This window comes from Myzus persicae, unplaced genomic scaffold (assembly GCF_001856785.1).
Source record: "Myzus persicae strain clone G006 unplaced genomic scaffold, MPER_G0061.0, whole genome shotgun sequence".
NCBI classification, from domain to species: domain Eukaryota; kingdom Metazoa; phylum Arthropoda; class Insecta; order Hemiptera; family Aphididae; genus Myzus; species Myzus persicae.
Window position 1 is genome coordinate 578,352 of NW_019104278.1, and position 12,299 is coordinate 590,650.

The 12,299-nt window shown below is 29.7% G+C and overlaps 1 protein-coding gene across 5 annotated transcripts in view; it reads left to right on the top strand.

Moving 5' to 3' along the window:
• LOC111040796 (potassium voltage-gated channel protein Shal) overlaps nucleotides 1-11,358 on the top strand; it is a 67,089-nt gene extending 55,731 nt beyond the window's left edge. Inside the window, exons 4-5 of one of the 5 annotated variants that reach the window (XM_022324813.1) lie at nucleotides 2,559-2,711; nucleotides 6,383-11,358. In XM_022324813.1, coding sequence (XP_022180505.1) covers nucleotides 2,559-2,711; nucleotides 6,383-6,862 — 633 coding nt within the window. In that variant the 3' untranslated portion in view covers nucleotides 6,863-11,358. Of the gene's footprint in view, nucleotides 1-2,558; nucleotides 2,712-6,379 lie in introns of those variants that run through there. The other 4 variants (XM_022324811.1, XM_022324814.1, XM_022324815.1 and 1 more) reach the window with 4 other exon arrangements.
• The last annotated feature ends 941 nt before the right edge of the window (nucleotides 11,359-12,299 follow it).

A 12,299-nucleotide genomic window follows, 5' to 3' on the forward strand; every position in this document is an offset into this window, starting at 1 on the left:
AACTGTGATATGAAATATCTAGATACAATTATTTTTCTTTCATCTCATGCTAATAAATTTCAACTCAGACGTCTTTATCTTAATCAGGATACAAAATAAAGGTATTTAGATTTACAATTAAAAAGCTTAAAAAATGATTGAGTGCCCTCAACACGTGTTGAGGAACAAGTCGCTGATAACGCAAGTAACGTCTTTTATAATTTTATAAAAAAAAAAAGTGAAACGATATTGTGTGATCTTAACTCGGTCTATCGAGTTATTGTTGTTAAATATGCTACGTAATCAAAATAATTGTTCACTTTATACAAATATTTTTTCACTATTGTCTTTATTTTTAAATGGTGTCATAATATTTTTAACTTTAATTTTATTTAAATAATTAAAGACACGCGTACGTATGTAATTTATTTAGGTTGTTGGTTGAACGCTTTCCGACATTAAACTAATAAATTATGTTAAGTCTGAAGTTCCTGAGTGTGTGAAAATCACATGGTTTTAGTTATAAGTACCTATTAACAATTTAATGATTACAAATTCTTTGGTTTTCACATTATTTCTAAAAGGTTTAGGTACCAACTTTTATTATTAAAATTGTTTAGTACATTTTAATAACTTATTTATCCCCCCTCCCCCCCCTAGTAATGTGATTTAAAAATTATGCCTAATGTCCTTAAGTTAATTTAACTATAGAACTTTCACTCAGCTATTTCTTCTATGTATAAGAAACTGAATACACTACCTACAAATTACTGTTGTATGTTAAAATATATTGGGTCAGGAGCTACAAGAACTTTAATATTTAAATTAAAATACTCGTTTTACAATCGTTGTAATATATAATACTGAAAATTCTTTCTGTACAAAAGGTTATTAATACCTACATAAATATTAATGTTGTAAAACGTATACCTAAATGTATATTGTATATACTATACAGATTCCACAGCGAGAAACGCATGAATTTTAAATAAGAATAACACAACAAGTATATTTGGTTTAAAGTTGTATTTTTCATTTTACCAAAATAAAGCTCATCTTATCACATGACAAATTAAAAAAATATATTTATCATGTTTGAAAAATCACATTCTGGAGATGTTTGTGCTTTTCTGGAATTTATGTAAGCCGCGGACGGATGCTTCATATAAATCCGCTGGTAGATTTAGTTAACTTTCTAAAATTCATAAAATGACGTATCAAAAGTAGCAACAAACAATATAACATTTTCTAGTAGAAAATGGGTAGGTACATGTATCAATTGAATAGCCTTATGAAATAAAAATTTTAATTAAAAAAACTAATATTATTCATGAGAAATGAATATTTTATTGCTGTGGCCTGTGGGAGATTAAAATTAAATCTATCTACTTATAAGTTATAGATAAGGAAATTTGTTATCCAAGATAACCAATAGATAAGTTCCACAATATTTATCTAGATGAGATGATAGGTTAGAAATTTTTTATCCAAAAAATTATTGACACTAATCACTAGTTCACTACCATTCCAACAACCAGTACCAGGGTGCAGAGTGATATCCAATTGAAAACTATGAGTTTTCCATTAAAACCCTAACCTATACGGCCTTACCTATATATTGCATATATTATAATATGTAGGTACAACTGTGCACCGTACTTTGTGTATGGTGTTGTATTATATTACAATAGTTGTTCATCAATGATTGTACCTACATACTATACTTATGAATAATAATTATGATCACAGAATAGATTCTCTACGGCAAATGAAAGTAACAACGTTTATTCTAAGATTTATTTTATTATTATGTATTAACTAACTATATTTTTCCAATTTCTAATATAATATTGGCAATGCTTTTAACACCTGAAATGTATATTAAATTAATACAATAAGCTTTTCTGTGGATGTACAGATTCCATTTATCATGGAATACAATTTTAATTTTTAATCACTCGATTTTAAAAAGAAAAGAATATTGTTTCAACCGTATTCTAAATGTAGGTACATTTTTTACTTACAAATTAAAGTAATACGTTTCTATAGTATTAATAAATTTAAATAGTATAAACATAAACTACATAATCTTGTTTTACATAGGTATTATATATATATATATTACATACATGCACATATCATATATGTATAAATGTATATAATGCACCTTTACTATTATAACTTATTTTTTATACGGAAAGAAAATATTGTACGTTTTTAGATCTTAAATTAAATTAATAATAAATTTAGTATACTTACAAAATATAAGTCCTTCATTTTCAATATTTGTATGTGCCTACCTATCTAATACTAAACTGTAAAGGCAGCATAACAATATCATAGATTTAATAGTTTTGTATACACTACAATTCTTTGATAACTAATTATAACAAAATATAACTTTTTAATTAATTCTATTGAATATATGTTATAACTAGGTGTTTAATTATACTTGCAATATTATTCATACTCGATATTTCTCTATTATCATTCTTCTATTGTACCTATTCTTTTAGCCATCGATTTTTTTTTTTTCAAATGAGAAATTATTTTTAGAATTAATTTTTTTTTTATGTTAGGATAGAGAGTTTGTGGAGCTCGAAGTGCCATATAATGGTCAATCAAAAAGGCCATGCTCACCGTCTCCCCTACTGAGCCCTAGCCATTCGGCATTAAGCAGGGTGAACTTCTTAAGCTCATGCTGTACAAGATGCTGTAATCAACGGTATCAGGTTTGATAGTTTCTATTTCATTAATACTAGGTAAATCTATAGTAAAAATTTCATTTGAATGTCGATGATCATCAAAAACGTAGAATTATTAAAATTTTTAGATATTAAAGTTCATTTACAATTTATTAAATTAGTTTGAACCAGAGGTTCCCAAACTGTGGGTCACTTAAAATATTCATGTTATTAATTTCTTAAATATTATAATTAGAATATTAGATATTTATAAAATATAAATATATATTTAAATAATAAATTATTTTCACAAAAATAATATATTTTGTGTAAAATAATGTGTAGCAATATATTTCACCATTTCGGTATAGGTACTTTCGTTGATGTCCGTTAATTTTTCCAAAAATATTAAATGTATGCGAAATAGGATCAATATTTAATAATAAATTGAAAATAGAAAAATCTATAAAACAAGTACACCATTCACATTTAACTAATAAATAGTAAACAATCATAATTATTTTTTTTACATTATTTATTTAGTATAACATAAATCATAAATTATATATATATATTAAATATTAACAAAAAAAGATGCATTTTATTAATCATTTTATATTTTGGTGGGTGGCCAATATTTAAAAATTTTCCAATTTGTTTCATACCACACAAAGTTTGGGAAACTATGGTTTTGACAACAGTGCACATTACACATGCTATTTGATGCTATGTTAGAAATTCCTAGCAATGAAATATAAATATAAAAGTAGATATATTTGACATTTGTAGACACTATAAGACAAATTTATAGTGTAACGTAAAATACTATACAAAATCAAATGGTATTTACGTTATTATGAATAGGTAGGTACCTACTTAGTAATAAATTACATCAGATAATGTAGATTTTAATATGTAATTATAGGTAGTTAAAGTATTATTTGTAATTAGTAGTTTTTCCTGAAAAAATTGAAGTAGTAAATTTTTTTAGAGCTAAATAACTATACTTATTTGGGCCTGAAAAATTATTTATAAATGTAGGTACTTTTAAAAAACGTTTGCATGTTTTAAATAATATCCTAATACATAGCTTATAGACAATTTTAAAAATAAAGTAGAATTTTTTTTTTACTCAAACACTACCTATAATAGTTTATATACTTTTGTAGTGTAATTATAAACGACCATCATACTAAAAATAGGTACCTAAAGTCACATTTTAGTAACAAATTTATTTTTTTATAAGACATCGATAAACGATTTAATTAACGTCTAAAATGGTTACAAAATTATTCACATTTTTATCTTATTAACTTAATTAAATTAGTGAACAAAAAATTAGCTACCTATATAATAAAAATTATTTTTGTAATAAGAGCCTTACACTAAATTTAAAAAAATATATATACAATCATAGTCATAAACGTTTAAGTTTACGACGAGTGAGTAATATTAATAGGTATATAAATTATACCTAAATTTATTATTGAATGAAAGAAAATGTATTTTTTTATTTTAATATTTGAAAACAAAGTAATTTTATTAAAATATAATATATGGTACAAACATAGTATATTACAAGCCTTATGGCTTTGTAAAGTAAAAATGACAAAAATACTAAATGGGTAGGAGATACCTCCAACAGTGATGATTATGGTACCTACCACATAATGAAATACAAAATCAGAAATTATGAATAGCAATAACTTGACGTTATTTAGGAATTTAACTTACTAAATGCATTTGTAGCTGCCATGTAGTAATGGCAATAAATATAAAGGTATTTTAAATTAACATAAAACACCAACTACTATTAAATATTATAATCATCTTCCATATGATGTAAATTAAGTACATTTTTCTACTGTTGATTACTTCACATTATACATTCTAAGAATGTGTAGATGTTGATTTTGTTGTTTTCCATATCATGTTCTGAAATTTACATGTACCTACAACATGAGCTACATAATTATGTAGTCTGCATACATGTTATTAATGTAGATACCTACATGATAAAGGTTATTATTCTATAACCGCTCTAATTAAAAAACGACGTGTATTGTAACGGAGAAAATTCTTTCGACAAATACATATTACGTCATGGTCAAAGTAATATTTTTACAACGTGAAAAAACCCGTAGTACCTACGTAGTAATAACTATTTACACCACTAACGGTCTGCAAAAAACTAGAAAACTCGGATTAAAAAGAAACAACCCGTCGCACGGCGTGACTTCGGGTCCTAAGGCCCGGAGGCGTGAAGTTATGATATTATTATGTATTATAGCTCACGTTAAAAAGTGTGGCGAATATCTATATATATACATATTCGACGGTGGAAAAAAAAGGTCACAAACAAAAGCGGGGAAAGGCCCACGGTAACGCGGACATGATATAAGAGTACACGAGTCTCGTTGACAAGCGAATAATATATATAAACATGACCGCTGGTATATATATATATACCTAATATGTACATATAAATAAGACCACTCGCTTATATATATATATATATATATAAGACCACTCGTTTGTACATACAATACATATATACCTGTATACGCCATGGCCGTGCACAGGTGTTGGCGTAATTACGGGTGTGCATTAGCAGACCTGTCGAGTTGTGTATATATTATTATTATAAACGTGCGGCGCCAGTCGGAATCTTAACTTTTGACTTGCCAACAATATCGCACGTCGGCAAAATAAAAAAAAAAACTCCAACGCTGATCCCGCCACGGAAGAGCACGGCCCGATCGATTCGTGTTAGGATAACATATTATATAATTTAATAGCTATATGTATTGTACAGTGCACACATTGTATGGTATACGTAACGATCGGAAAAAATCGAATTCTCCATTTGCTAGAAACAATATTTATTTAAGAACTTTGAACTACACCACGGTATACAGACAAGCATATAAAAAAAAGACATCTCTCCGCTGTTCGTTTCGCACCCACGCTGAAACCTACAATAATATAATGTATAAAGTGACGTTTTGTCCCGCCCTTAGTGCAGCTCATATTCGTAATAAATTACTGATAAGTACCTATATCTATTCCGAATATTATAATTCATTTTCATTTATTATTTTAATCCGGAAATTCGAATTGTGTTTCATCGCTCAAAAAAATAATATTTTTAATTTATTAGCGAGTATAAAATACGATTACGTACGTTTGTAATTTACAATTGCTTCTTATACATACACAATAAACCAATTCAGTTAGGTACCTATTTATTTCAATTTCAACATGCAAGACCTCGACAATAATAGTATTACGGCCTATATCTAATGCGGACGCACATGAATATATGTTTATCAAGGTTCTAAGTAAAATACAATTTAGTGGCCAGAAATGTGGGTAAACGAGCACACATATATATATATATATATATCAGATACGTTAAGTGTCGATTTATATATAAATTGTAAATAACATGCGCTTAAATATTTTTTTTCTGTTATTCGTATAATTATTAATACTTTATCGTGTAGATGATAATATTATAGAATTTTTCTATGTTTGATAATTGGTAGATCAGTAGATGCACGCTATATTATACCTAACACGACACCAGGTACCAAATCCACGGTACTTATAATGTATAATATATTATTATTATTATTATTATCCACGTCGTGCCTCGCCCACACTTGTATAATATGTGGTATTTAACACGATCGGATCGCGTATTGATGTTTCAGAAGCACAAGCGAGAGAGCTCGCCGGACTCGATAGGCGAACCCATCAACGAGGAGGAGCTGATCGAGGTGCAGATGAAGCAGCGTCACACGTCGGCGGCCGCGGCGCCCGGCGGCGGCAAGTCGAGCAACTCACTCGACTACAACAGTTGCGACATGCCGTCCGCGTCGGCGGGCCACAAGTCGTCGGCCGCGGGCTCGCCGTCCTCGGCGTCCGCTTCGGCGGCCGCGACCACTGCGGTGGCCGGAAGCAGCAGCGGCTGCGGCGGCGCTGCCGGCGGTGGCAGCGGGGCGGCCGGCGGATCCACTTCCGTCATGTCCGTGCAGGGCTCCAACAACCCCAACTCGAGCACGTCGTCCGTCGTCGTCAACCTTCCAACTTCCTATCCAAACTCGGAAATGGACTACGGGTCGGCCTCGTACCCGCCGTCCCCGTCGCTGTCCTCCAACAACGACAAGCCGCAAGTACGCATCACGTTCCTCTAGCCGCCGTCCGACTCCGAACCATAATATATTTATTGTTACATAACTGTTCCATTTCGTTTTTGCAGTTTTGCACGTGTCGTATCGTATTTGTTCGTTGCATAGACTTATTCTGTCATTACTATAATATTACGTTATTATAGTATATACATTTTACGATGACGTGATAGTATTAATAATGATAGTCGCGATTATTAATATTATTATTATTATTATTATTATTATTATTGATACTATCGTTGTTACTACTGTGTTTATATTATTATAAACGTGCAGGCTAACCCTAAGTATATTATAGGCTCGTGTGTCCCCCAAGTCGTTAGTCCGGCCTGCAGTCCTGTCGAGGACGCTCACGTTTCTCGTTAATTGCAGTTTTGATGTACCCATCCTATACCTACCTTCTTCGTCGACACCATCACAGCCGCCGGGATAATAACGATACCCACTCAAGTTGAGGTATAGGTAGATAGGTTCTGTTTGGGCGTTGTGATTGTGAACATTCGTGTACCAGCGACGGTCGTGCGATTGTGTGGTTTCCGATCGAATTCGATTCGAAATTCGAAAATCGTAATATTAACAATTTCCCAAACACGTGTATTGTGCAATACCCACGTCGTTACAACGACCTGTACGACGTCGGTTATGATGATAATATGCCGTGGCTTATGCAGAGGTATGACTCGTGTGACACTTTAAAAAAAAATATCGGGCTTCACATTTAATCTGTATTTTCTTTCTGTATAATGGTCGAAATATAATAATTTATGTTGATAATAATTCTTTAATAAGAAAAAAACTGTATGACGCCATTGCTTTTTGTGTACCTAGTGCCTACCGGTAGCCACCTACACTCGTCATAAATTCTACCCAGTCAACACTCAACACCCACGCAGGCAAACAACGGTTTGTCGCGTCAAGTCACTCGTTGCGCCAACGGCCCAACCACCCTCCCCCCAACCAACTCCACTAACGATTATGTACCTACTGACTTTAATACTGTCCTTTCAACATATAACAACAGTGATTATAATAATACGGCTTATGTACAAACCGAATAATGAATACGCCAAACACGGAGGTAGAATATAATATATACAACTATTATGTGTGGTCTGATCGAACTTGGTCCCAGTCACATCAACAATTACCGTTCGCTCTGTGTGCGTGCAATTTTAATCGAGCAAAGTTCGAGTGGTGTTGGTAATGTGAGGGAATTGAAATAATAATACGTCGAGTAACATCTGAAACCCGTCGATGGACTGCCCCACGTCATTACATATTTAATCTTTATTAGAGCCTGTTCAAAAACATATATACCATATTATAACAAACAAATAAAAATCTTTTCAAACATTATAATCGGGAGAAATCGATGATTTCATATTCAACAAACAGCCCTTTGGATAGTTATAACGATTTTCATTCAAAATTATAGTATAGAAACCATAACAATACATTCAAACAAAACGATCTATTAAGTATTATGCCCTGTGTTCGAAATGTCTCCACCGGTATAATTCCTTAATTCCGTTCTTCGACCTTGTGATTAGGTATGTACTAATCAGTGTACACTTACAGTTTATCGAGTTCCCTCGTTCGATTATTTTGTTCATAAAACAATTTTCAAATTCGTCAAATCAGATCTGTTCGTATTTTTCAGTTACACGACTCAAAATATGTAGGAGCGATTTTATATTTTTCTGCCTCTACTCTACACCTTACCAGTATAATACCAGTAAAATATCGAACGATTTAATTTGTCTTTCCATTCAGCCTCTTAAATCAGCTCTCGCGCTCCTTTTAAAGATACAAATCTTGTACTTAGATGACTCCCATAGATTAAACTCTCGTGATTGTAAAACGTACATTGAAAAGGTGTAGACACTTTTGACTGTTGTTGTGTAACGTATAATAGGTACTCAAAGGTATAATATGCGCAGTCCAATAAGCAAGATCATAAAGCAACCAAGTCCACGTCATAAATCATAATATTATGCAACAGTTTATAAAGTGTAAATATAATTTCTGTAAAGTGTAATTTAAAAGCTAGTTTCCATGTCACAGTGGGTGACGATGGATTTTGTTAAGGTTATTTCAGAGGCGACTAGTGAATGTAAAGTGCTCCACATACCGTGAGTTGTCAAGAAACGGATGGCATCTATACGTTTGGTTTTTATTTTCAAAAGACCTAGATTTATAAAGAGTCCAGAATTACATAAGTACTATATGAATTAATAGCTATGAACATTTTTTTTTTTTAATCTGATTTAATCGTGGGTCTATAGTTATGTGGTTCTAAATCGATGTGTTTCGAAAATGCACATTTTTAAATTAAACGTTTTTAAAATTCATTAGTAAGTTTTTCTTTAGTATTTTGCAGCTTAAGATTGATTTCTGTGAATTGTAAAAGTGTATTCAACTACACAATATTAATCAATTATAGATTAAGTGTCTACATACTTAAAAGTCTTAAGTTGTTGGACAATCAGTTTAGGTTTTACTTACATTGCAGTTACTTTACTAAAATTAAATATAACTTATCATGATAAATAGCCAAATAGGTACCAACAGTTCAATAAATACTAAAAAAAAGTAGTGATATTACTAAATAATAATACATAGCGTTGTTTTTTTTAGTGACAGTAAAATTTCGGCGATATCTAAAATATAACACTGATCAGAAATAATATTTATTTTCAATTGTTATTAAAACCTTGACTTTTACATGTTGAATGTGTAGTAATATATTTTTTTACATATTGGTAACTTAAAAAAAACAGATTAGACTAAACTTAATTAAACTTTTATAAAATATTTTTGTCCAAACGTTTAACATACAGAGGAATTATTTTTCTCCGTCCATTTTTGAAATCTACATCAAATAAATTGTAATTTAAATTTCTTTGAGGCTTCTGTGGATAAGCTGATCCAACAAGACCTGGAGTCATAGTTTGAGTATAGAGTGTGTATAAACTAAAAACGACATGTTCCTTCAATAATGGTATATTGTAAGAAAATTTGACTTTATAAACATAGTACTTACTACCTATATGGCTATATGTATGATCAATTTTAAAAAATGCTCTTCTAGATATACCAAAATCGATTTAGAACCCTTTTTATATTTTTTATACTTGACCCACGAAATGTTATTGACTTGAGTGAAAAATTGGGACGAATTCCAAAACAATGTGGTGTACTGGCACATTGCCCACGATGTGCATATTTTAATTTACTTTACTTATCCTATGTAACACCTGTTCTCGCCAAGGACTCTGGGCACCAGTTATATTATATTTCAGTTACAATACTAGGCTGTCCATAATTTGTAAATATATTATTATGACTATTGTTTTTTTATTACTTTATTTATAAATTAAATTATTACGACTGTGCGAGAAATGCAAAGTCGATTTCATACAAACCATCAATTATCTTTATTATAGATCCTGAGCGGAAGCAAAGAAGCTATTAGTTTTACAATTATGTTGTTTTTTTCGAAAAAACTTTCTTTTTATTAAAGCTCCATAAATTGCATGTACCTATGTTCATTGTTTATTGTTTATTGATTTGACATTGTACCCAGATGGTACTTTGGGTTTGTCAAAAGTGAAAGATTTTTTATAGTAAATTGCGAAAGACTGCAAAAGCATCATTCGACCTATTTGTTCTCGACATTATTAAGGCATATATTTATTATCATAATATTTTGATCATACCTACCGATAGCTGTTCCTACATATTCACCAAACTTTTGTAACATATATTTTATACTATACCAACCTACATTCAAACCTAATAATAATAATTTATTTTATGTGTAAGTCTGTACAGTCGTCATATTATAACTATAATAAATAATAGATTCACAATAAAACGTTTACTTCATAACTATAATATCTTAATTGAGAATAGTATATAACATTTTCGTCTATTATAGAATCAACAAATTACTCAAATTTTGTAATTAAAAAAATTGTAATTATTTAATATTAGTTAGGTATATCGTATAATATAAAATGTGTTTAAAACTCGAGATATAATCTAATGTAACAAAATAATATAATACATGCTCTACTTTTTGTACGTATTAGAAATTTCTCCCTAAACACATAGGTCAAAATGATGGTTATAAATTATACTAATTATTAAATGTCAATATAATATGTCTCAAAAATGACAAATTAAAAACACCATGTTTTGATCATATCGAACAGTAATACTAGAGGTATATTTATTTTTAATTAGTGGCTAATTTATTGCTAAAAAAAATGTACACGAATGTGTAAAAAAAAACCAAAAAAACTACCTATTTCTAAAGAAAACGAAACATTTTACGTGAAAGAACACTTACAATACGAATTGATATAGAATAACACAATCATATTATTAGAATAAAATATAACGACGCTGCGTAACAATTTAATTGGATCCAAAACTATAAACGATCTTTTTAAACATCTATAATTGTGCCGAAGCATGTCTGTAGTTAAATAAGCGTTTAAATGAAAATATTCTAAATCTCTCTTTTTTTTAAAATTATTAATTTACTATTGATATTGAACGTAACTTCTATCTGTCCATATCTACGAGTTTGTTGTACGATATATTTGAGTCTTCTAGATCTTAAAAGGGTCATTATTATAAATTATATATTATTATATTGTATGAAATTCAATTAAACCATCGAAATAAATATAATACTATTCATAACAAACACTTTATATCATATATATCATAATAATTGTCATCGTTCTTGTTTAAAATCATTAGTTTTTTCTTATTAGTATTTTTTATTACTTGCGCTAACTCTCGGGTAGATAAAAATATATATTAATATGAATAATACTTAAAATTAATGTATTATAGATAGATACTATTTAGTCATAGATCACCTGGATCATTAAACAGTTTACACGTGTAACAACCAACAGGTGTGTTTTCCATTGTCTCATAAATTGAACATCTTTTAGGTCATATTTGTTAAACTTTTTTAGATTTGTATTAATAAAATAATTTAATAATAGGTCTTGAATAACTATTATTATATGCCTATAACATGTAAAAACAGTTAAAGAAAGCAAAGTATTTAATTTTAACAGCGCATTCATTATTATAATTATTATTGTTAACAGATAATATTGATGCATTTATGTTTTGAACAATATTAGAAAGATGAACAAATTTATTAATGTTAAAATTAATTATATTTATTATTATTATTATTATTATTATTATTATTATTATTATTATTATTATTATTATTATTACTATTACTATATCAGGGTGTTTTGGGATATTCTGGCCAAATTATTTAACAGCATCGGTTTTAAAAGCATCTATATAAATCATTTTGTGAATTTTCACTTGATATCAAATACCTATCGAACAAAACGTGTTATCACGCTATCCAACTCAGTTTATTACATACCTACTATAT